This window comes from Nipponia nippon, unplaced genomic scaffold, assembly GCF_047370975.1.
Source record: "Nipponia nippon isolate SJK-2023a ecotype South Korea unplaced genomic scaffold, ASM4737097v1 scaffold_32, whole genome shotgun sequence".
Taxonomy (NCBI): domain Eukaryota; kingdom Metazoa; phylum Chordata; class Aves; order Pelecaniformes; family Threskiornithidae; genus Nipponia; species Nipponia nippon.
Window position 1 is genome coordinate 2,139,308 of NW_028262350.1, and position 26,216 is coordinate 2,165,523.

A 26,216-nucleotide genomic window follows, 5' to 3' on the forward strand; every position below is an offset into this window, starting at 1 on the left:
TATAGTTAGCAGAAAATAGAATTTGCTTCGGAGATCTCCTGACTATAGTGTAAGCTATCAGACCAGACGAGGTCTGGAAGGAGAATGGATGCACCACGCTATTCAATAGGTGATGGACTCCTTTCCGTAACTTTTAAAGCTGCCTTTTTCTTCACTTGTTCTACAGTGTGTATCTCAGATTCATACCAAATAATTCCTTGAAATTAAAAGTGAGAGAAATACTTATTCCTTTGGCATCAAAATAAAATCTAGTCCAGGGTAGATGAGTTGTGGTGTGTTCCCTCCCCACCCCCCCAGCAGGAAATAAGTGAAGATGAAGAAAACGGCCCTAGGAACTCAAATCACATGTCATTGTAGAAAATAATCCATTTTTAGAAATATGGGTTGGTGGAAAGGAAATCAGTTAATTAAGATGACTCATGTTTTGCCCCCAAACTAGGCTGTTCATTTGGCACAAAATGTGTGAGTTTAAGGGGCAGGTTTACTACTGTTTGTGCTGCTGGAAAGGTATCGGAAAGCAGAAATAAATCCACAAGAGTCAAAGCTTTGCTAAAATGCAGCAAATAGTTCCATGAGCATTGGAATCGATGAAGCTCGGTTTCCAGTGGGGTTGCGTCTTGTTGCTGGCTGACTTCTAGTTGAGCTCTGCAAAGTTTGCATCATGTGCTTGACACCGGATTTTACTCCTGGTACCTGAGGCCGGCTTTGCCGTACTCTCACCACGGTCTCCCATCATGCTGCATTCAAGTGCTCCAGTTCTTGTTCCTGTTTTTGTTGCTTCTGCAGCTCTGTAGGAGCCGTTACGAACTTTGCTTAATTCAAAGTTCAATTCCATGGATTCTTGTTGAACAGCCTGTTGCTGCACCTCGCCTGCCAAGTGTGCCAAACTCGCCGGCTGTTTCTCCTGAGGCAGGAGCACCACCTCCAGGAGCGGTTCTGGGAGACGCAGGTACTCCTGGGCCGTCTGTTGAACAAGCCAACAGTCGGAACAGGGTAACTCTGAGAAGCCTTCCCCTCTGCCAGATAGGGTTGGATTCGGCGCGCGGGTCTGAACGGTACTAAGGGAGCACAGAGTGGATGCGTACGCTTCTGTGGAAGACCAGGCTAAAAGTAAAACATAAGTATTTCATTATAAAAACCTCAATTTGGAGAGAATGGGCTTGTAATCTAAAATTCAAGTCTTGGAATCTAGGTTATTTACTACTGGAAAATTTTTTATAGTTGAATCAAAACAATACACTTAGTTTTGTGAAGATTATGGTGTTGAAGGATTTTGAGCAACATCTTAACCAAGCTCCTGTCTTCAGCTTACAGGTGTTAAAATGCCATTGATATTTCTCACAGATTTCCCTGTTCTCCACAGTATTGTATTATATTTTCTCTTCGTGTTGTTTTTTTCAAGTATCAAACACAAGAGTATATTGCATTGTAAGAAAGACTTTTGGGAGATGAATTAAAAAAGGCTAAATGAAACTACACTTTCAACTTCTCAGATTTGAAGTTCATTTGAAAAAGCAGTTGACCAGAGACGATCATGCCTGAGTGGTCGTATTAGTAATAGGTCCCTTGATATAACTAATGAAGGCGATTATCTGAATTTAACATGTGGCCTTTTTCAGTCTGACTGTTAGGTCCAGATGTTCTCTGATTAACTGTCTAATTGAAGTCTGATTTAACGGTTGCGATCGTATCTGGCTTTCTGGACTTTAGGAATTGTAATTTTAGAAATGTTTTCTATGAGCGATGTTATCTTAACTGTAACAGAAGCGAAGAATGCGTACAGCTTCATCTTCTGTGTTGTTGTTTGGTTTTTTTTTAAGAGGGAGAGTTTAAAGATATTAAGATTTGAAAGGGTAATGTTAACAGGTGTCATAAATGCAACAAAATTCATCTGGGACAGGCTTTGGAAAATCTGGGCACTGCAGGCCCGGGGATGTGGGATGGCGTTCCTTCTGATCCTCTGTGCTCCTGTGCAACGCTGGGGGTATGGGCGGTGGAGGAAAAATGGCAAGCTATTGGCACTTATTTTAATTAAAAAAAATAAAAAGAAAATCCCGCGATAGTTTTAGGCTAGTACTAACCGTAGTTTTCTAGCCCCCAGTCATGTTGTCTCAGGTAATAACATTCTGCTTCCCCAAATTCTCTTTGTAGTGTCAGTTAAATGCATTGTTTTTCGTTTCCTTCCCTAAACCACGGCCTAGTGCTGCCCGGCGTTGCTGTGCAGTTGTCCTGTTTAACTCCAGCTTCGGCAGCGCTCGGTTTTGGATAACGTTTTTCCTTTATCGCTATTTCTGGTAGTATAACTTGAACATATTTTGGAAACCTTTTGAATTGAAGTCCTAAAAACCCCACTAGATTATTATTAGGCAGAAATTGGTAATAGATGGGAAATATCAGGTCTGAAAGTATAGATTTACACAGGAATATGCATCTTTATAAGAAAAATCCTTGTGTTTGAATAAGATGCTTTAAGAACCAGTTGTGTAAGTTCAAGTTTCCTAGCTCACACGAGCTTGGAGATGATGTGTGGGGGTTGATTTTTTTGTTGTTGTTGTAATTAATTGTACAACTAGATAAATTACACTGTGTTTTAATGATAGAAAGACACTGGTATTAATGAAGTAGAAAATACACATCCGAGTGCTTGGAAAATGATGCCTGGTTTGGGTTGGGTGTTTTTTTTTTTTTTTCCTTTCCAATTCTCAGTGCTGCATTTCAGTTTGATTTGTTTCTATTTTTGTTTCAAGTCACAATAAAAACAAGGAAACTCATTACCATAGAGCACGCACTCCACAAAGGGGAATTATGAAAGTTTCTCTCCTATTTTTAGAAGTGAAATTTCCACCAGGTGCGTACTGCACTGGTTCATTTAGGAATTACCACTCAAGTACGCTTCATATGGTATCTGAACAAAATAGATGCTTGGGTGTTGTGCTAAAGTGGATACTGAACAACAGTACTAAGAAAATACTGGAAGGCACAAAGATAAAATAAAATCAAAGCCAATATGTCCGAGTAATAATTTTAATAAGTCAAGGAAGTGAAATCTACGGATTTCCAGTGCATCGTAGAACAGGAGTACCGAATGCAGTACGTGGGGTTTTCAGTGCAGAAGAATCCGCTGTGGCCTGTAGCGGCACAAAAAGGGCACCTCAGCTGCGGGGACGCCGGAGCGGGACAGGTCTAGCGGCGTACGCGCTGTAGGAGGGAGCCCACGTTTACTGCCGCTACGTCTTCCTTGCTGCTGTCGCCGCTGCTGGCTGGCTGAGAGCTGCTGCCGCTTCTAGGTGATTGCTTCTTCCTTTGTTGGCAAACAATGATCTCATAAAGGCATCGCTGCTGTTGTGACGAGGGGAGTTTACCTCTGGAGTCAGTGGAAGAAACAAAGCCAGGTTGAGCCAAAAAGGCTTGAACTCCTTTCCCTTCCCTAGAATTGGTATCTGCAGTGGTGTAGAAGACAGACGTGGAGAAAAGTTGCCTTATCTCTGCCTGTGTTGCCTCTACTAAAAAAAAAAAAAAAAAAAAAAATCTCATGTTGCTGTTGTGTCACTTCACATTTTATAATTCCCCATTACTTATAGTCTCCAAATTTTCAATATATACATGTATATCACATGTAATTGGTTTCTTTTTGTTATTTAAGGAAAAAACCTTAGGGAGAGCGTTGATTTTTTTGAAATTTTTTTCCCTGGTTTATAATTTTGATGGGACGTCCTGCAAACCTCTCTTTATTCATTAAGGAATATGGGTGGTTTTTAATTCACAACGTGTCTGCCCCCACGGCACGTTAATTCCATTGTAGAGGTGTTTTTCATAAACATGCAGGATTCTGACTTTAATTTGGAAACTCCGCTGACTTTTTCAGTTTCACCACGTCTGTCTGTTCTGCTTCAAGCTGGTTTAGGTAAAGGAATCTTGCGTTCTGGGAGGGGACCAACTCTAGTATGTGCACGCTAGGTTGTGGTTTTATACTGCTATTTCTGGGGACAATTTGTGGAGATAACGGTGATGAATCATCGCTTAATACCTGTCAAATCCAGGTAGTCACAAGAATCCTTCAATATGCACACGTATAGACTCCCTTGTTCCTCGGCATCTGAATCCTATTAACAGCTGTCAAAACCTGGTAAACTATTTATATGCTTTCACAATTTGTTTAATTGGATAGTTAGGAAATGGCATACAAGAAAAGCTTTTCTTTTTTCTTTTTTTTTCTTTAGTCTGGCTGAACATCTGTAGCATTAGGGGCTCATTATCTCTGAATTGGCATAGCAAATCAGCAGCGTCATTAAAATGCCACATTAAGATGATTAAGTTTCTTTGTTATCCAGTTGACTTTTTGCATGTGCTGAGGATTTCATGATTATGACCCCACTCCTTGTAAAACACTTGAGCAACATCACCCTTTTGTGCCGTCGTCTTTAATAGCTTCTGGGTTTTATTCTTTGTGCTTTTCTTAACGCTACTGGCAAACTTTGCTTAACAACGGTACAAAACTTAGGTTCTTTTCTCTATATTTGATGCCAAGGTCTTGGATTAAATATCGTAATTGGGGGGGTTTCCTTCTGAGACTTCCTTCTAGAGAGAATAGCTAAGATAACGCTCTAGCTTGTCCTAATTGTTTGCTGCTATTGACTTCTTTTTTTATTCATGCATTTTATAGAACATATACAAGCATTGTTCATGCAGTGACTCAGTCTGAAGTTGCCACCACAGCTTTATTTTGGATTTTTTCCAGAACCCATTGTTTTTACAGTGTTTCAGGTGAAACAAAAATATTACTCTGGAGTATGTCTTTCATCTTGTAATCATCTCCCCAGGAAATGAAACCATGTGCATCAGCCTTAACGCATCACACTGGTACTTTGTTGTGTAAAATCTACAGCATTTTTTTTCTGCAGTGTATATTACCTTCATGAACTGCCTCAAGAAAAATAGTTACCTGGGTTGGACACCATGAATGGTTTTTTTCCTCTTACGACCTCTTTACTTTCCTAAGCATAGAAGAGATGATAGCACTTCTTTTTTCAACTGGGGGACCTTTGTTAGTGGTGTTAGGGATAATTGTGTTATTCCTCAGTTTAATTTCCCTTTTCTACTTGAAGTTACAGCTGCCTTCCTCTTGGTTAAGGCAGACCAGCCTGGAAACTCCCTGATCTCATTAAAATATGTTGATACGATTTTTAAGTGACAGACACAAACCTTTCCACACAGCTGCCAGTCTCCTGATCTCACAGTATTCCCTCTGCGTGCCAGAACACGGAGCAGAAGTCAGGGCTGAAAAAGGAATTTGGTTGCTTCAGACCTCTGCAACCACTTGGTTAATTTTAGGCTGACCTGTACCGAGCCATCTTTTCCTCAGACTGCTTTGTACCAAAGCTTTCTTCAGAATTGCTGTCAGGAAGGCAGAGTGGACTCTGGACAATAACAGGTGTGTTGGGGCAGAAAAATTCCAACCCTTCTAACATTTATTTGGTTTAAAAGAGCCTCTTCCCTAGTGGCTTCTGCTCTCTGTTCTCCTCAGCCATCAGAAGGTGAAATTTTCCGTTGAGGTTCTTCAGATGCCTGCATGCAAACTGAAAAGCACTCGAGCTTTGGTGGGATATCACTGGCTGTTTGTTGGGGGGAGGCAGTGGTGGAAAAGCCTTGATCAGAACTCAGGTGCATCCTTCTCTGTTACTGTAAGAAAACGCGAGTATTGCAAGCAGTCAGCATGCAACGTGGAAAATGCAGAGGTAATTATTTTCCGCAGTGGAACCATAGGATGGCTCGCCCAGTTTGTGCCAGTCAGCAAGTGCTTGCCATGGGGAACTCAAATCAGCATTTGTGCTGTGCTGCATGAACACTGGCATAACTCTGTAAAAGAGCAAAAAGCTGTGAGCCATGAACTTGTGGTGAGAAACAGTAGAAAACGGCAGAGAAGTCTTCTCAGTTGGAGGTTACAACTAGTCCTCCACTGCTAAGCAATTGCATTTGATGCAGACGAAAGGTGAGACGTTAAGTAGAAAGTAGGAATTGAAATTGTTTCTGAAAGTACCAACAAGGTGCAGCTGCAATGTGTACTTCCTTTTACCATGCTGTGCAGGATGTAGCAAATTATTTTGGAACTGCCTCCTTTTGAAAGGGACAAAACCCAACCAACTGACCAGCCAAAAATCCTTTTTTTTGGAAGAGAGATTCTGTTGAAAGCTGCTTTCAGCAACTAGCAATAATTTTTCCTTAGTGATGGAATGGGTGCATAAACTAATTTCGAAGGAGTCTTGATCGCAGGATCGCCCTCGCACCCTCAGACATGAAGATGGCAGCAGAAGGTACCTGCAGAGGAAATGCTGTTTCAGTGGAAGCAGGAATCCCCGGGATGTGAAGCAGAGCCGGTACTGAAGAAGGTGCAGAGAAAAATGGCCCGTTTGTAGGTGACTCTAGACCTCCCTGTGACCCCCGAGCAAACACCCAAACCTGCGTGAGCTCTTCTGGGACCAGGGCAGTCGGTCCCGATACCAAACTCTCAAAAACATCTAGGGTATGGGGATAAAAACACACAATATGGGGGGGAAGAAAGCCATCCTTCTGTGGCTATCATCATCTAGGGAGAGCACCAAGAGGAATCTCGGAGTTTTCCACACCGCTGTGGGTTCTTGCATAGGATGAAGAAATTATCACCCACCTGTTTCCTCCACCTCACTTCAGCCCAAAGTAAGATGGATTGGCTGGGCTTAGTGCAGACATTTAGGATAGAGGAGTGATTTTATCACTAAATTATAGCTGAAAATTTTGATTTCATGAAAGCATTGGTTGCCAGATCTTTATTTTTCAGTGCTGCTTTTATGTTGCCACCTCATTTTCGCTGTCACCCATTGTTTGTTCTCTGCATTTGATGTGGTTTATTACTCAGAACCAGAGCTAATACATATTCAGCAGTCCATGTTCTGTACTTTGGAGAAAGGACAAGTGATTAAGTGCCATATTTAACTGTCTAACCCTCAGTTTGAGAGAGGAGCAGGTGGCCATGAGAACAATACTTTCAAACAGGAAACTATGTATTTTACCTCTCAGTGCTTTTTTTCACTTGGTAGCTTGAGGCATAACTCAAGTTTCAGCCATGGCCTAGCTCTTGTCTAGGTGGAAAAGTCAGCTTTAGGCAGAAAAAAGCTGTCCTGTCAATTAGTAAGGATTTTAACGCGAGTGCTGGTAATGCTGGAGTTAATAGTGCAAGGGGAGTTCAGCAGCGTATAAGTTGGGAATCATCAGCCGTTTATATAGTGTGACCAATTTGCTTATATTTTTACACGGGAGCATTATTGTTAGTAAATTATTAGCTACTGGTTACATTCTCCTCTTGTCATGAAATTGCATTCATTTAAGGCAACGTCTTTGGTTTCCTCTGGATGTGGCTACAGGTCCAGGAACCTCCTCAAAGGCCATGGATGCCGATCTTCATCAGTCTTTGGGTTCTTTGCCACATACAATATGACTTCAGACAAATTTTTTAACGTTCCTGGGATACGTTTATTTATCAGGAAATCTTTACCCTGCCTCTGCTAGTTTTACTCACATAGTAACCTTATGGTACAGGTATCAAGATTGTCGGATGCTCCTCACACATTTGAGGTCTTTGGATAAAAACTGCAATTTGCAAGGGAAGATGAGGATTATTGATTAGGGTTAACTGATGAGAATCTATACGATGGAGCACTGGAAGTCTTACACTGGGTCAGACACGTTTCTTAGGCTTGTTTCAAGCACCAGAGGTTCCGCAGGAAGCTCTAAGTATCCTTTTTAATTTGTGTCTTTCTGTATTTCCAGCTCACAGGAACAGCCCGAGACACTAATTTCTGTAGGCTAATTGTGAGTTGTGGGCATAAGTATCTTCTTTTGAATCCTGAATAGTACCCTGTAATTGCAGGAGTTTGTATTGTATTATACTTTTATAATCTGTAGGAGGAAATTATCCATCAAAGGTAATTAACAGGCAGGTCAGTATTTTTAAAGTTTATCTCACTGTGAGTATCATTAAGCGTACATGACCCATGAAGATTCATGTCTCAACCGCGTTTCTTCGTCTTTGACTATTTAAGTAAAACTTTTAGGGAGATTGATAATGTAATTTTATGTCCTTTGTGGTGAGTTTTTTTCCTAAGATACTTTGTTGTGCCTAAGATGAGCGTTTTTTCACTTTTGTGCTTTGTTTTGCCTGCAGATGATGTGGTTAAAGTGAAAGGTGAATACAGTGAAAGAGAGGAGAGTGCTTTAAATTCAGAGCGTATGGAAAACCCAGAAGAATCTGAAATGCCTTACACCTATCCCAGAGAATATAACGAATATGAAAGCATTAAACTGGAAAGACATTCTGGTTCATATGACAACGTCAGGCCAGCTAGTGGAAAAATGAATTGTGATATCTGTGGATTAGCCTGCATTAGCCTCAATGTCTTGATGGTTCATAAGCGTAGCCACACTGGTAAATATCCCTATGTTATTCTTGTAAGAGCTGAATGCTGAAAGGATAATAATTCGTAATCTAGACTACTTATTTCAAAAAAGGATACCAAAATCGGGATTTCCTTGTTCTGTCCTTGACGCCACATGTGATCTCTAGCAAGTTACTCACTTTTCTGTGCCTCACTTTACCCACCTTTCTTCTTATCAGGACTGAATGTTAGTGAAAGCATATTTGTGAGGCATTTTAAGAATTTTGGATGAAAGGCACTATGTAATTTAAGTATTTCGGACACACAAAACACAAGTTAGATTGGTTTTGTGCTGCCATTTCCAGTCTGTATATGTATTTCTCTTTGTGCTGTACTTTGGCAACAAACCAATGAGCATCTTAGGTTTCGACCTGCAGTAAGATAAGACTTTTTTTTTTTTTTTTTTTCTCTAAAAATTGCTAGCTTGTTGGAATCAGCCTCCTCCAGAACCCTTATTTCCATGGAAAAACTGCACAGTGTTTTCCATAGTCGTACATATGTAAAAAGAAGCTCTGACACCAGAGCTACATGTAACTCCCACTGAAGTCAACGGAAGGGCTGTGTGTGTTTCTATAGAAAGAAATTGATCCAGTACCTCATTCTTTCCTCTTCCAAAAAGGAAAGAGTGTGAGGATAGCATGATACCCACGTAACCATTAAATGTCCTTTTTTGTATGTCATTTTAAGGTGAACGGCCATTCCAGTGTAATCAGTGCGGAGCTTCCTTTACTCAGAAGGGTAACCTCCTCCGCCACATTAAACTACATACAGGGGAAAAACCTTTTAAATGTCATCTTTGCAGTTATGCCTGCCAAAGGAGGGATGCGCTAACAGGTCACTTAAGGACACATTCTGGTAAGTGACTTCAAAGACACTTCATGTGTTTTAGATGTGTGTCACTAGGACACTAGGTGTGGAAAATAAACAGTCAGTCAGCAAAGTTTGCTCAGCCGGTCTAGTTTTGAAGAGTCGACAAAGAGCAGTGACCACTCACTCTGCCTGCTGTGCTGATGGAACCATCTCGGGACTCAGCTCCGCTCTTCGTGCAGAAAGAGGGCACAGGGAAACCCGCTGTCGCAGCCGTGTGCTGTGAGAAACGGCCAGCCTCGATACCTGCTTGCACAAAATAACTCCTTGGTTTTTTCAAATGAGTGCAGCTAGCTATGCCAGCAAGCTCTGGATTTGAGGAGCAGCGCAAAGATGTGCTTTGCCGGGACTTACTTCCGTTCCTATCTTGAGCTGTTAGGACAGCTCTAGGAGCGTAATCCAGGACAGCATGACTCTGTTGCCAGTTAACACCTCGCTGTTGTGTAGTGCCTTTCATCTGAAGGTCTTAACGTGCTCAGCAAATGGCAGTGGTTTTTCTCAAGGCTGGTAGGGTGTTCCATCCATTTTACAGATGGGAGAAATGGAGGCACAGAGCTGAGGTGACTTGAATAATGGGCCAGGAATAAATTGATTAATCTTAGTTCCCCCACATCTGCAAGAGACAAGTTGTGCTTACTCTTTGATTTGTGTATATCCTGTGTTATACAGGGGCCTAGAAAGAAAACATTTATTCTAAATGATAGATGTTATCTCTGCACTGCACTTTACAGAAAAAAAAGTTCAACCTCACGAAGACTCAAAGTTAAAAATGAGATTATCTGACATGGATAAATGAGATCCTGATTTAATCAAGACCCAACCACTGGGTGGTGACTATCCCCCACCAGCACAATGCTAAAAACATCATGCTTCAAACACATCGTGTGGTTACTGTGACTGAAGTTTTTAAGAGCTGGCTTATTGAATGGCATAAAGAAAATCTCTTCAAGTGAATCACGTAAATAAGGGAACAGTTGCATTAGCAGTAGGGAGTATGGTCTTTTTGCACAGTATACAATGCAAGGCGAGTTATATTTGCACTGTACAGGGATGATATTTTGCCTGGGTGCATTGGAGGGTGTCTGTTAAAAAACAGTAATGAGAGAATTTAGGAAGTGCTTCCAGTCCTTGTGTATGAGGCACTGGGAAAGGCGGTGGGGATATCTTGAGTTTCAAACAGGTTTGCTTTAGCTTAAATGAATTAGGAACAATAATTCACTTTGCAATAAACGCCTTTGGAAATGAAATGAACCTCACATATGGTTTTGGTTTGGTTGAACTTCATCAGTTTCGTGAAATCCTTGAAAAATTCTGTGTCGTCAGGACCTAGGTCAGGCAGTTAGGACAGTTGCAGTCCCGGCTTAGCAGCGGTACAGTTGGTCTTCCCTAGGGAAGTTAGGCCAAGAAAAGTTGTCAGCTAGAGCAGGGCTCCAGGAACCTGAGCTCCTGGGAACAGTGTCTTGATTGTAAGTCCTATTCTTTTCTGGCGCTGAGCTTAGGGGATGACGAGGAACTCTTACGTGTCCGGTGGGTTTCACCCTTACGTAACCCTAATTTTGTGATGATTACAGTGCTCGTAAACTTAACAGAAATTTAAAGCATTCTCCATGAGCTGAATATCTGCTATTAGTAACTACATACTTGAATGTCAGGGAGACAGTGTTTTAGTAGTCTCTTGTGGTTATTTTATACTGTACTCTTCTTTTTCTAGTGGAGAAGCCATACAAATGTGAGTTTTGCGGAAGGAGCTACAAGCAGAGGAGCTCGTTAGAGGAGCACAAGGAGCGGTGCCGTACTTATTTGCAGAATGCTGGCATGTGCGAGGCTGGTGAGTTTATCACGTTACAGTGGTTTTGTTTTTTGGTGCTTAAAAAAGGGCATTCGGGTAAGCTGTTAATTCACAGCCTGAGAACAGTTTTTACTACAATCATTTTCAGTAACCTAAGGGGCTGTAACATCTTATAAAAGGGGCTGGTTTAATGCATCCCTCAGGCAACTAGTTAAAGAATGCTTTTATTTTAATCACTTTTTTATTTCACGGTTATTTTGACTAAAACATCTAAAATACCTTGTACGCAGCATTTCTGTAGGTGACACTCACAGTATGTGAAATTATTCCTACATTAATGCTATTATGTGGCTTATTTTATTGGATGAGTGGATGCCCATGGTTGTTGACAGCAGTTGTTCATGTGTCTCAGTCCGTTTGATGCTTCCTTTTCTTTAGAATAAGAACTGTTGGTCAGAATCGGGTAGAATTTGCAGAAGTTTTAGTGGCATGGATCTAGGGCACGGAAATGGGGTGGTGTCCCGAAGATCACTGATAGATCAGCTTAGGAGGTAGTGAGAGGTAAGGGACTTCTTCAAGTACAGAGCTGTCTTTGACAAAGGCTGAAGGCAAAATGTATCAAAATGCAGTTTTTCTTCTTTTCACAGTCTCAGTGCTGCAGTTCTGAAAATACTTTGGTGAAAAATAACTGCCATAATCTTTGAGCCTGCTTCACCTGAGTATTTCAAATCCTAAAATGAATTTGTCTGATTTAAGTCCCACAATACACCAGTAAGTCAGGAACGAATTACTTTTCCCATTCAGAGTCAGGGAGTGGTTGTGACTTCCCAAAAGATTATACGACTAATCCGTAGCAGAGCTGAGGCTACAATTTCAGAATTCAGGTTCCCATGCTTTTGCTATGCAGCCTTAAACAAACAAGCAAACAAACAACAACTTTAAGGACTCCAGTTTCCTTGTTTTGATTGTGAATTTCAAATAGAATTTTCTTTTCGAGGAAAAGCTTAAACTGAGTTTTCAGAGAAGAAAACTAAAATGTAAAAATATACTTAGAGAGATGACAAGGTTTACCAAGGCACTTTATTAATTAATGAAAAAAAATTATTTAGTGGTATGATTGTCAAGCAAAGATTCTGCAGGCATCATCACAAGCCGGGCCTGAAAACCAGGGTGAAGACCTGTTGATAGGTGATGGTAACCACGTGGGTACAAGCAGAGCGAGCAGGTTGGTGTATCAGGCTTTATGCGCACGCAAAAACCGCCATAAAGAAACAATGATTTAACGAAGTTAGGCTTTTATAGTTTTTTCGTGGACTATCTTCTTTTCAGCAAATGACGTGGTTTTTAGAGCATTAGTAAAAGTAAATGGTTATCAGAATGTCAGCAAGTTTTGGTTTTTCATGAGAACCCATACGTATTGTAACTGTGGTTTTATGTTACAGTACATACTCCCATGATGGCAATCGCTCCAAGATGTCCACCACGTGAAAATGGAAAACATGATACCTACTATAGATTTCTGCTTTTAAATGGTTCTCATGGCTTATATTCATTTCAGAATAGCAACATTTCACTTATCCAGAATCCGCTATGTAGTACTTACTGAAGTAGTACAGCATGCCTTAAATTGGTCACAGAGGAAATGTAAATTTCCAGTACGACACGATGTGGCTGTACCGTGTGCCTTTAAGACCTTTGCACTATAAAAAAATATTGCAGTGTTTTCAGTGGAGTAGTAAGTTTTATGAAAAACAGGAACTCCAGTCTTGCTGCGGCATTTCCATTCAATTCTCTAGTATCAGCACTACGTTAGATCACAGAATCAGAGCGAGGGAAGGCTGGAAAGGACCTCAGGAGGCCATTTAATGCATTTGATTTGGTTTTTTCCCTGAAGTGTAGCATTGCGCGCTTGTGTTTAGTGAACACTGGGTTTTGCTTTCTGACCATTTTCCTCCTTCTCTGCATCGCTTTGAATTTTGGTACTTTTCTGAAGCCCTTGCAACCTTCTCATGTGGGGCCATCTTTAAGCGCAAGTATGCTCTACGTGCCATCATCCAATAATTAATGAAAATATTGAAAAGCATCAGGACCATAGTAACCATCCTAGCTGCTTTTTAGTACGGGGTTTGCATGTTCCAAACGTAGCAGTGTGGAAATATTTCTGAAATAAAGGGTTTATGTAACAGTATTGTTAGAGCATTGCTCAGTCCCTGATAACAATCTCTGGTCACGTTGTTCTCATTGCACAATAACCCACCTCTCTGTTCCACTCTCCATTATTTAGTGACCACATAGAGATGCTACAGGAAGCAATGCCTCTAATTTGAGCTCTGCTTTGTGCTTGAGGGTTTTGTTAACGATGCCCGCACGTTCTAAAAATTATATTCAGGTTTACGGTGTGACAGAAACCACACTATGGAAACAATTCGGTACAGGTTAAATGATCGTGCGTTTGCGCTCTGGGCTGGATGGAAGAATATCCGCTCTCTGTACATCTACAGAATGACACGATGGCTAGGTGACAGCACTGTTTTAGAGAGCTGGCTCGTCACCCAGTGAGTACAAGAAAACACAAGTAGTCATTCCTCATGGATAAATCATGTTTCTATGAAAATTTTCTTATGGGAGTGTTTTATAAACATCACAACTGAAGAGCACACACCGCTGAGGTAGGCAACAGTACTCAGAAGCAGCACAGAGACATCTCAGGTGGTGATCAGGGAACGCCGTAGTCAGGCTCTAGTGTCGGGTGAGCAGGAGATGGTGACCCAAGCTTAAAAGTGGTCGGGACACTGGGGCTAAGCCCCATCCTCCTGCTGTGTAAAATACCCCGCTTAGGAGCTTGGCTTTCCACGTCAGTCCAGAGGCACATGGGAGAGCACTGATCCAGAGGGAGGAGGGTGATTGATGTGGCCTGCAGAGTTTCTTTCAGCATCTGTAGAGTTTTTGTTGTTTTCTGGCGATGCAGTTGAACCCCAGAAGAAAGAGGCGGGTGAGATCTTTTTGAGTTCGCTTTTGGGTAGAGAGAGCAGTGTTGTGGGAGAGAGGCAGTGTAGCCACCTGTGTCTCAACGGCAGCAGAGTGTTTCCCTGAGGCTGTATTATGAAGACGTTGTCAAAGACCTTTTGTGGCCCATAAATAGAGATTATTTTTTTCTTTAGGAAAAAGATGGCCGTTAGCAAGGAGTAGAAAAGCCTAATGTAAAAGAAAAGACCCTTAGCATTAAAATAAAATGGCAGACAGACATCAAGCTGGAAGATTGATGTTTACGATGTCCCAGAACATATTATGCAGGTCAATAGTTACTGTCTCTTCAGCAATCTCGTCTGAGTAAAGACTATTGTTACCTCTGCAGGAAGCTGCTTGTCTGCCCTCTTGACACTAATTTAATAAAGTTCCCTTGGTGGCACATAAATAACACTGACAAGACAAGTAGGCACTGGTACGCTACGTGTGGCTTCCAGGGTGTTTCTAGGGCTGGCTAAGAGGACTCTCGGAAACCTCACTCTTTGAGTTCTCTCAGAAGGCAGAGAAAAAAGATTCTGAAAATGTGAAATTAAAGCTTTAACAGAACATGAATACAACTCACGAAGTTAAAGACTGAGAAAAAGAGGAACTAGAAGAACAAAATAAGAAAAATGAAGAAATGGCAGGGACCAGGGAGCCGCTTTTACGACATGGATGAATTGTGTTTTCTTTCCTTTTTTTTTTTTTTTTTTCTTTACAATGTAAATTTTTGAATACACAGCACTGTTTGTATTATTATCTTGTTGAGGGTAGTTGTGGGTTGTTGGAGTTTTTAAAAATTAAATTACTAGTATTAATGACTTGTGCAATGATCCTGTCAAGATTACAAGCTTTCTGGGTTGGGGATAGTTCAAACCTTGAACTGCAGTTAGCTAAAGATCATATAAAGAGCTCGGAAAGCATATTCCAGTTTTTGGAGCATGAGAGTTCAACAGAAGTCCTGAAATTAAAAATCCCATAACATTATTCTCAAGAGTTAACTAGAGCTTCTGGCCAAAATCCCAAGGGATGATTATGTTCCCCTAACCTTCCCTTATAGTTTCAACTTAATCTGATGTTTTGTCTCACTTTATGCAAACTGTTATTTAGCATCTTGGTGTTTCATGCTGGAAGCAGGTGCATTTTACCAGTTGATGAATATGTTTATGTAAGTCTCTAAACATACTAGAGTCATTGGGAATAAAAATCAGATTAGAAAAGCAGCATGTTATTACCTTTAAGGCACTGTGTAGGCATGCCCTCTGTGGGTCTGGTTATCCTGTATATCATGGGGTTACAGCCTGATGAAACAGGACTAAGGCAGGGCTGAGCTGAGCCCTATTATTCCATCCATCCTGAGTCATATTCATAGCTAGTATTTGTGGCATCGAGTACTTATGAAGCACTTTACATTTTCAAAATGCTGAACAAACATTAACAAATAGTTCTGGCTGAGGTTTGGTGAGTCATGGTTTGCGCTGACTGAAACTCATATGATATCAATAACAGCAATAATAAACAAGTAAGGAGTGACTGGCTTTGAAATTTATAGGGAAGTGCTGCACACTGAGCTATGGAAGGATGATACTGCATTTTTAGCACTTGCTCTACTTAGCAAACTGCAGTTTAAGTCCAATACTTAATAAAACTGCATTTAGCAGGACTGAAGTGATACCAAAGTGCTCGTATCATTTTCCTCTGGCATTACTTCTCTCTTACGTCGATTATGCTTCATGTGTTTAGGTATGCTAGTGCCATAGTACAATCACACGGCAGCCAGGGTTCTTTCACGGTGAGATCTGACCTTTTGTATTACCTTGGGAGGGTAAATTACCCTTCCTTGTCTTCATTTCCCTCTACTTAGATACCAACTCTTAAAGGCATGGGCAGTCTCTTAAAACGGGTCTAGTTTTCACCACAGTGGTCCCTCAAGCTGAAACTCTTCGTGCTACTTTTTAATATAAAAGTACCACTACCGATACTTGTTCTTCAGGCGAGAGCAGGCTTTTTGGGGGGAAGCCGCAGCAGTTATATTCAGTATTAGTCTGGCGGTAGTGATATGAGGTGGCAGTCCTTCAGCTTGGCTGATCCAGCTCGAAAGCCTGTGCAGCCTCCATGAGGTGAGAGCGAGCAGTAATTTCCGTGAAGTGATGGGCACTGGTTAGCACGGCTGAAGGAGACCTCTGGAAAATGGTGAGATCCTTAAAACGGTCTGGGGCCCGGTCTCAAGGGAGTGATCGCAGGGCACATGTCCTTTTCCTAAAATTAGAAATTCTGGAGGTTGTAATGAGCTTTAAAACACCTAATGCTAAAGCGTACCAGTGTGCTAGAGAGAAAACATTCTTAATTAGTTTTAGCTGTAGCATTTAGGAAAAAAAATTAAGTGATAATGACACCTGGAAAAAATGAGTTAGAAGTGAATATTGAAAGGTTATATTATTTTGATTTTAGTGGAACATTGATATATTTCATGCAAGTTTCTTAGTGATTAGTTAAGAAGGCATCTAGGCATGACTGATACCTAAAAAAGCGTAGCAAGAGGACTGGGTGTCTTACACTGAAGTTTTGAAGCACTATGTCAGTCTGCAGGTGTCACACAGTCTTACTCAGAATAAAAAAGAAAGGCTAACAGAGGTTATATCTCCATCTACATTTTGTAACCAACCCTTCCAGCCAGTTTATTTTACACTTCCTCTTGCTAATGAAGGTATTGGGTTTGTCTGGTTTATGCTCTCCTTGCACGAGCTCAGGACTGCAAGGTTAGTGCCTGTTTCTGTGCTTGGTTCCACTGACCGCAACTGGTGCCCAAGATGCAAAGAGCAAGAACGACAGAAAAAGCAAAACAAGTTTACATCAGATCTCCAAACTGTTTCCTCCCAGTTAGTGTGGCAAACTCCGGAGATTAAACCATTCATCTCTTCCTTTTCTTTTTTCTTTTTTTTTTTTTTTTTCCTTTTCACCTACGTGTTGTTGTTTTGTTTTGTTTTGTTTTTTTCTTTTCACATTTTCCAAACTAGCAAGCGTGGAGGCAAGGCACATCAAGGCAGAGATGGGGAGTGAAAGAGCCCTTGTGCTGGACAGGCTAGCAAGCAACGTGGCAAAGCGAAAAAGCTCAATGCCTCAGAAATTTATTGGTAAGAACAAAAAACCTTTTCATGTGCAACAGTTAAATATGTGCAAGTTGGTAACCTATAGTACAATGCCTCTGCTTATTTTAAATATTCTTCTCAAATTTATAATTAATCTAATACAAAAGAATATAAATAAAGTAACTTTGATTATTCTGATGTGTTTTTAGTGATTTGTTGTAGGGTTGTGATTAAAATAAAAAGTGTATATTGTTAGATACTTGAACTGGATGGAAGCTACTGTTGTGCTTTGTGTCTATTTGTGTAGGCAATTTATAAATATATTTTATGAGCTTCCATGTGTTGTTTTCTGTACCTGTGCATTTGAAATGTTCTCTGCTAGGTTCTTTACAGGAAAAGAACAGGAAGGCTTAATGCCGTTAAGAGCCGAGTGCTCTTTCTAGTCAGCAGGAGTTGAAGATACTTGTAGGATGCATGTGTGGAATGAGGCCTAAAGACAGAAAAGTATTGGATTTCTGTTAGTCATCCTGCTGAATTTGAATACGATTAAAAAATATCAAATCCTTTCTTGTGGTAACTTAAGCGACAAAATGTTTCCATAGCATTTTCTTTGCATTTAATTTTATATGATCAGAGTTTTGCATGCTGGGGATCTTAAATACTAGTTTGGCAGGTTCTGTGTTTCAGCGAGCGCCTGATCCTCTCGGCTAGTCTTACTTCATTAACTTACCTTTTAAGAAAATAAAATGCAACTCCTGTGTCCTGAGTAAAGACCTGACTTAGTCAGCAGTTATAGAGTATTAGTACCAGTAATGCCTTATTTGTTATATCCTGTATGGGTACATAAGGTACCGAGTGCTTATTTTTCTTCATGTAGACTTTACCTTCAGAACAGGGGCCCGGGTGGTGGCTGGTGTTCACACGCGTGACTGGGGAGGGGAGAAGCGTGGGGCTGAGCGTGCAGGCAGGGATCCGCCGCTGTCAGACAGACCCACCTGGCAGAGGGATGCTCTGAGGACCTGTCTGGAACGTCTGGGGCTAAGGTCCAAACCTAGGGAAAGGTATGCCGCTAAGTCCCTACATAGAGAGAAGCAACTTAATTTTTGAAGGCAATGTAGCTCTTACTGGGTTTGGTGGGTAGCACTGGACTTTCATCTGTGAAAACCGGTGACTTTTATTTAGACATCTTAGTATGGCTTTAAAAAGGTCACGTTTTTATACAGGAGTGAAGTAACACCAGCACACTCCATCTGAGGGCCTTGGGGTACTTAATATTGAAACTGTTGACTGTGTGACTTAGACCTTACATGTCATGCTGTGATTCAAAAAGTAATACTAATGCAAATGTTTTTGAAAATCTTTAGCTTCCTTTTTTTTTTTCAGCACTGAGATCAGCTTCACCCTGTCTTGTTTTACAATTGCTCCCAATTCAATCTTTATGTATTTTAATAAACACATCTGCAGCAGGGCGCAACCACTCAGCATATGCTTAAAGTGAAGTGTGACTGTTTCTCCGATGTGTTTTACCAGCATCCTAGTTACCGTGTGGAATAGATCCCTTTTTGGGGTGTGATTGTGCTCAGGAACGCAGTCTGCAGGTGGCACGAGCTGGTACTGCGGCATGCAAGGGCTTTTGTGGAGAAGTTGGAGGACGCAGGGCAGCGCACCTAAAAGAACAAAAGAACCCATTTCTGAAACTTACTGTTTTTCTAGAACCTATGTGATTGGCATGTTCTTGTTAAGTAATGTATGAGAAAATTACTCACTCGGTCCTTTTTATCCCTGGGAAGTGTGTTTGCAAGAGCAGTCTGGCCGACCTTGATTTGACTTTTGTGACCTTCTGAACTGTATGTGTAGGAGTGCAAATCTGCCAGGACAGCTTTGTGATTTCTTGGGAAACGGCGTTCTCAGAAAGGGGAACTGATTTTTCATTTTGTCAGGAAGAAGGGACAGAGATGTATACTAACAAGGCATCTTTGTTTGGCTCATTTCTGTGAACGAAGTCTATTGATCAGAAAAAAAAAAAAAAAAAGCTTTTATTATTATTTGAGGGCTTTACAGAGATTCATACAAGCACCGGGAGTCTTGCCCGCTTTATTTTTTCACGTTTTCATCTTCAGTAGCTACCTCGTGTGCAGAAGTGTAAGTCTCAGATAAGGACACAGACCAGCAGACCGTATACTTGACTCGTAACCTCTGCGCTAGGCCCCCCTTCGAAGGCTTCTCCTGCAAAGATTTCGTCCTCAGCTTTTCCTTCCGTTATGAGGGAGTGAGGATTTGAATGGAAGTTTATGATTTTGTATTTCCGATTTTGCTGTGGATTTCTGTTTTGCGGGTATATGGACGAAATCCACAAACCCTGGCTTTTTGTACTTCCTCGTTTGATTAATGAACAGATACTTTAAAAAACAAACAAACAAATAAAAATAGCCCAGCAGAACAGATACCCGTGCTGGTGGTACTTCGCTGCTGTATAAACCACACATGGGGCTCTACCCCCGGTTGACACAAATCGAAGTAACCAGTGCAGTCAATGCATTTCTGCCAGTTTACACCAGCTGAGTGTCTTGACCCACAGACTTCTATTTCTTCATTTTTAAAAAGTTCTCCCTGAGACCAGGAGTAAAAATGTATTTCTCATAGCGGTAAAAGTGCTAGTGCAGTTCTGACGCAGTACCAAACACCATTATCCCCCAGCGTGCAAAGTCTAATGAGAAATCGCCTGCTTTGGTTAGCAGGGTGGCAGGAAGCCGGTTCGCTCCCCGTTTCCAGTGTCCACACCTCGTCAGGCTGCAAAAATCTATGTATGTTTTAGAGCAAGTGAAGCATCACTGAGCAGCACATGAGTATGTGTCATACGCTATGGCTCATGTGTGAATTTTGAAGGGGAAAGCTTTTGCATTGCACTGAGACAAACAGGAAAAAAAGAGGAAAGATGTTCCGCTCACCAGCGGCTGCTTTGTAAATGAGCACTGGAGAACCTGTAGATTTAATTTTTAATGTGGTGTTTTTCAGTAACTTTGTGGCACTTCCCCTGGTGCAGACAGCAGCTTAACTCAGAATAATCCACGACATTGTCCTGCTGGCTGCAGGGATAAAGCATCAGCTGCTTCGGGGATGGTCCGTCTCATTCATCCCCCCCTCCCCATGTACTCCTTTCCCTTTTTCTAAATCATTGATACCAACTTTCTCCTGACGGATTGCTGTCGTTTTTGAGCGAAGCACTGATCTGGGGTTTCGGCTCTTTCCGTGGAAAGGTTTGCTGTACTTGACTGAGGGGAAACAAAATTAAGCGATCGAGAGTGCCTCCCGCCATCTGCTCGATGGCGATACGGTGCCATCGCTTGACGTTCTGGGTATATGATTAGCGCTTTCTGTGGCACTTCTGTGCAGATTCAGCCTACCTAAATATAGGTGAGGTATCGAAATCGGATGCCTGCTTGCCTTGGGGTGTCTACTGAGACAGTGGGGAAAGGGAGAGCGAGAGAGAAGCTCTTCTTCACGTAATGCCTTTTCCTCCCAAAGCGTCTGAGAAACGTCGCGGTCGGGTTTACAGCCTGATTTCTTGCCCTCTCGTATAAGGAGTCCGCTTCTGATGTGCCCTGGCCTTTTAAAAGCGTACGGCAACATGACACGCTCATGTCTGGCAGCAGAGCATTTGGGTATTTGCATTTCATTTGATATAACTGGTAGTTTAAGGCAGGCGGAATGGGCTGTTGTGTGGATTTTAAAAAGCCACCAGGTCAGTGGAATAACAGAATACTGTGACGGCCTCAGGGATCATACGTGGTGGGTTTTGTGTCTTATGACAGTGACTCCTAACCCCACGTTTATAGGGAGTCCTGTATATTTTTGCTTTTGTTGCCTTTTTTTTTTTAAATTTCAAATTAGTTCACTTCTTTCACTTGCCTGGAGCTGCTTTTATGAGTCATACAAATGTGCTAGATCGTTTTGTTTCCTTCTGCGTAAAGTTGGATCACAAGTTTTGTTGAGGGTTGGAAGCAGTTACACTCTTGTGGTTCACTAACCTTTTTGAGTGTTTTATAAGAGAAACGTGAGCTCCTGGTTTTCTGCCTCTGCAGTGAAACCTAATGAGTTTCATATACATTGAGTCATGGTGTTGACAGGTGACTGATAAACATCTGCACTACTCGAGTTACCGTAACTAAAAGATTAGTGGATCTGATGTTTGCAAGTCACTTACACATGAAACATTTGGTCTGGTCCATTTTTTTTTTTTTAAAGCTATGAACGATTTTATGTTTTAGGTAACCACAGAATTCAATTACTTATTTCTAGACATTCACCAAAAAAAGTGACTTTAGTCCTTTTGGGGTGCAGTTTTATTTCCTCCCTGCACCTGACATAGAGAAAACCCGTTGCAGAGCGCTGCCCAGCCCGCCCTCCCTTGCCTTAGTCCTTGCTAGAAGAGGTGCGAGCAGAATTTCAGGTACGCGCTCTCTTAGCTCTCCTCCCGTTCTGTCTAATTCAGAGCTTTCAAAGCCCTAGCGCACCCAGGGAGGAATACATTTCGCTCCTCTTTCACTAGCCCCGTATCAAGTGACCCTAAATGTGTTCTTCTATACATACGTACATAGCTGCCGGTGTCAGATTATCTGAAAGCCTGTGTAGAGTTCCAAGAAGGCAGGCGTGGTGCAGAGGAAGCTGTCGTTGTCAGAGGACGGTGAGGAAAACTGACTTCAGTGTCCAAGGACGTATAAAGGAAGACTCTGTCAGATGGGTAAAAGTAACGAAAAGCGCATCAGATCTCAGCTGGCACTTGTCTTCGCTTTTTCTGTTAGAGAGGGGTGCGCTTCTCGGGGGACAAGTCAAGAACGAAAGGTTGCAGTCTTGGTACCGAAAATGGAGTATTTTGGTTCATTATCCATTAGCTCTTTTACAAGTATTTTCATTAATGATTATTTACCTTTATCTAGAAAAAAGGTGAGAGAAGGTAATCTATGGAAGCTTTGCTAATATTCTTCCCCTTAAATCCCAGAATAATTTAAAATATTTAGTGACGATTTGTCCAATAAGTATCCTCACCACCTCCTCTATTAAATTTTTGCTCCCAAGGCTGGACTTTAAAATACAAATAACAAAACCCCCCAAAAACCTCCCACCCAAAAGCTACTTGTGTATATGAACGGCCTCTTTCCGCAGAGAACATTTCATGCCTCTCTACTTTCCGGGGACAACTGCCATTTAGAAAAGGCATCACGGAGTTTAAATACTTCGTTACCCACCCAGGTAATTTAATACCTCTCCTCTCTTGCAGGTGAGAAACGACATAGTTTTGATGTTAATTATAATTCCAGTTTCATGTACGAAAAGGAAAGCGACATAATGCAAGGACGCATGATGGACCAGGCCATAAACAATGCCATCACCTACCTTGGGGCTGAAGCCTTGCGCCCTCTTGTGCAGACGCCGCCGGCTCCCACCTCCGAAATGGTCCCCGTCATAAGCAGCCTGTACCCCATACCGCTGACCCGTGCTGACGTGCCGAACGGCACCTCACAGGATGTGGAGAAGAGCCACCTAAGGGACAAAAGCCTGTCTTCCGACAGAGGCCTTTCCCCAAACAACAGCGGCCAAGACTCCACAGACACTGACAGCAACCACGAGGAGCGGCAGAATCCCACCTTTCATCAAAGCCAGATGATCCCCGCTCAGGCCCGCAACGGCCTCCAGTCCTTGAAGGATTTCCCGAGGCCGTATGACATAATCAAGCCGCCTGCCATATGCCCGCGCGATGCCTTTAAGGTCATCAACAAGGAAGGGGAAGCCATTGGCGTCTACCGGTGCGACCACTGCCGCGTCCTCTTTTTGGATTATGTGATGTTCACCATCCACATGGGCTGCCACGGCTTCCGCGATCCCTTCGAGTGCAACGTCTGCGGGTACAGAAGCCATGACCGATACGAATTTTCCTCCCACATAGCACGAGGAGAGCACAGAGTAGTACTCAAATGAAAGGACTGGTTTTCCAAGGTCAAAGGCTTTGTTTTAGATCGGAGGGGAGGCTTGTTTGTTTGTTTTTTAATTAGTATAAAGAAATTTCTTGAATATTTTTCTATGCCAGTTTTTAAATGAGTGTCACAGGGAGGCGATACCTTTTTAAATGTTTTTTACCAATAATTCAGTGTTCTGTAGCATCTGTGCCTAGCTGCTGTGGTGAGTGGTACTGTACAAAATACCAGGAGCAGAGACCGATTTTTATATGAACTTTATTTTTGTGAAAATTAAGAGCCATTTAAGATGTTTTTATTTTTTAACGTGCATTTGTTTTTATAATGTATGCTTTAACTCAGCGCAAAAGGTTTTTATGCCCTGCTGCCAGTTTCCCTGCTCGGTCAGATGTATAGGCAGAAGTATAGAGGAGGAGCTTTTTCTAGCTGTTGCAATCCCGACGGTCTTCAAATGGCTAATCACCGAAACAAGGAAAACGCGCGCCTGGGAGGGATTATTAATTCCTCTTTAAAGGTTTTCCCCGAAGTCGTAAAGAGCATGTGGCCCCACCACACTTTCATTTTTCTTACCCCTCTGTTCACTTTCTTTAAAGTCACTCCCACATGCGTCTTAGTCAGTAATAGCAAAATAAGAAATGAGACCTATTTTGGGGTTGGGGTTTTTTAACAGTATGCATTTTTGGGATACCCAGTGAGGTCATCGGTTGGCTCATCCATGCAGTCTGGGGGAAATCCTGATTTTCATTGATGGAAAGTCCTCCTTTCTGGTGGGTGCCAAGAACGAGGACGAAACCGCGCCGTGCGTTGTGCCCCCGCCTTGCTCCTGCTCAGCCGCAGGAGCAGGACTCGCGGCCGTGCCGTCCGGTCCGCGGCCGGACCTGGCACGCGACGTCCCTGCGGACGGCGGAAGGCGTTGGGCTCGGAGCGGGAGTCACCCTGTCCTGGCAGCAGACACCGTGAGAATCTGCATACACGAACGTGTGGGAGCTGACAGCTCAATCACACCGTCTGGTTTTACGTGGGGATATCCCTCGGAGTGAAATGTGCTGTTTTGCAAAATGAGTATTTACCATTACTTTGAAGCTGGTTTTTAAAATAGTTCTTTTAATCTAATCATTGCTCTGCAGCTGTATTATTAGTCACTGTGCTGAAGATATGAATTTGATAACAGTTTTGCTGAGTGAATGTTTATTCTTTGCAAAGCATTTTTGTATAATGTAGAGTTAGGTGTGTTCTGATGGACTTTTTGCATCCATTGTACCGTTTGGTAGCTACGTTGCTTTTCTACTTCTCCAACGTTGCCGTGCCGATACCCGTGGCGATCCATCCGTTTCCATGAGGGAAGGCTGGGGCACAGAGGCCTAGGTGGAGTGCCGAGGGTCAAGAAATACTGAGTTTCATTCCTTCCTCTGACCTGGGCTCAAATACTTTCTCCCTCTCTGAATTTTAAGGTACAAAAAAGAAAAAGTTATATTCCTTTTTCCCAATAAGCGTACATCTGGAGAAGGGTAAATTAGTCTGCAGAGTGCTTGAGTATCTAGAGTGCTGTAGCAGCGCTAGATCCTAGATCCTGCTTGTCGTTGGGGGTGAGGAGAGCTCTTTCGCTGCCTTGTGTGATGTTACGTGCGTAGTTATAAAATAGGTGTAGGATCTTTTCCAGTAACCGGTTCCCCATCACGAGGCCCATACAGCGAGCGGGTGGATGTTGGCTCTTCCCCGAGGAATACCCGTTGTCACGGCGTGACAAACGATCCCTCTGCGAGCGAGGCTGCAGTTCCACCAAGGGCTTAACCCGATCGTCTGAGGACCGCCTTCCGGGCGGCAGCCTGGACTTGGGAAGGCTTCGGCCAACTCCCTGCTCCAGTCGGTGCAAACTGTTCGATAGCTCCGTCCCTCCTGCTGCATTTTCATGGGAGAAGCGACCGAGTGCCACGCACGTCGCGGCTGATGAAAATGCTCCTCACGGTTCAAACAGAAATGAATAAGATTACGCGCAGTAAAATGTAACTTGTCATTTGCACAGGAAGCTCCTCAGATTGCCGAATGTGTGTCACGCAGCACCGCTGGTTTCCTTCTCGCGCCGCTACCGAATCCTTGAAAACACTCTTCAGATTACTCTCCCACTCTTCGCTTACCGCCAGGCAGGGCTTCAGCCACCTCCCCCTGCTTCCCAGAGAAGGTGAGCAATCAACCACCGCGCCTCCGAGCAGCTCAGCGTCAGCGATGCCGCCAGGTTTTTGAAAGGAAGGAGGGAGGTTTTCGCAGTCGCTGGCCTAGACGGCACCGTTTTCCCACCACCGCTCGGGCAGAGCCACGATTTCAAGATAGGCTGAACCAAAAGAAGTTCCCTGTGCTGTCTGGAGCTGACGAGCGGTAACCTCGTTACAGCTCTGCTGTCGAACAATCGCGTGTTGTGGAATTTCAACCCAGTCATTTATTAAAATATATATATATTTTTATGAGTACCGTTTATCTGCTGTGTGATGCTCGCCGAGCGTGTGCCGGCGACTCCCTGAGCTGGGGCTGGCGCCTGCCTTGGCTGCGTCCCGGAGCTGGAACGCGCCGGCCCCGTGCGGCGCCGGGATCGGCCCCCTCTGCGCGTGCCACAGCGGGGGACCCCACTGGTGCAGCAGACCCCATCCCGTGGCGCTGCCCCCGCTGCCCTCCCTCATGGGCCGAGCCCCGGCCGCGCTGGCGTGGGAGGCGGGAAGCCCGTCGGGCCGCCGCCATACGTCGAAGGGCCGCACTCGGTCGCGGGCAGGTCTCTGAGCTCAGAGGGGCTTTTGCAAATCGCCTCATCTGGGAAAGCGGAGGGGAAAAAACCGCTGGTGTTTGTTGTGAGCCTGATTTATTCTGCTCCCGCTTTGGTTATTTTGGCATGAAACAAATTTCTGTGTGGACTGTTCTCTTTGAGCGCGCTCCAGCCAGCTGTTTCGTCTGTCTCGCTTGGTTTCTTTATTTACTGCTGAATTACACCTAAATAGCCGGTGCAGAGAGGAGGCTCAGGAAAGTGGCTTTTAGCATT

General features: G+C 42.9%; 1 protein-coding gene across 7 annotated transcripts in view; it reads left to right on the top strand.

Annotated features, from left to right (window-relative positions):
* The window catches only part of IKZF3 (IKAROS family zinc finger 3), a 51,374-nt gene extending 25,762 nt beyond the window's left edge, over window positions 1–25,612 (top strand). For 5 of the 7 annotated variants that reach the window (XM_087770306.1, XM_087770301.1, XM_087770305.1 and 2 more), the window contains exons 4-8: window positions 8,198–8,458; window positions 9,156–9,323; window positions 11,047–11,163; window positions 17,148–17,264; window positions 22,498–25,612. In XM_087770306.1, coding sequence (XP_087626432.1) covers window positions 8,198–8,458; window positions 9,156–9,323; window positions 11,047–11,163; window positions 17,148–17,264; window positions 22,498–23,195 — 1,361 coding nt within the window. In that variant the 3' untranslated portion in view covers window positions 23,196–25,612. The remainder of the gene's footprint in view (window positions 1–8,197; window positions 8,459–9,155; window positions 9,324–11,046; window positions 11,164–17,147; window positions 17,265–22,497) is intronic. The other 2 variants (XM_087770307.1, XM_087770308.1) reach the window with 2 other exon arrangements.
* Window positions 25,613–26,216: the final 604 nt, after the last annotated feature.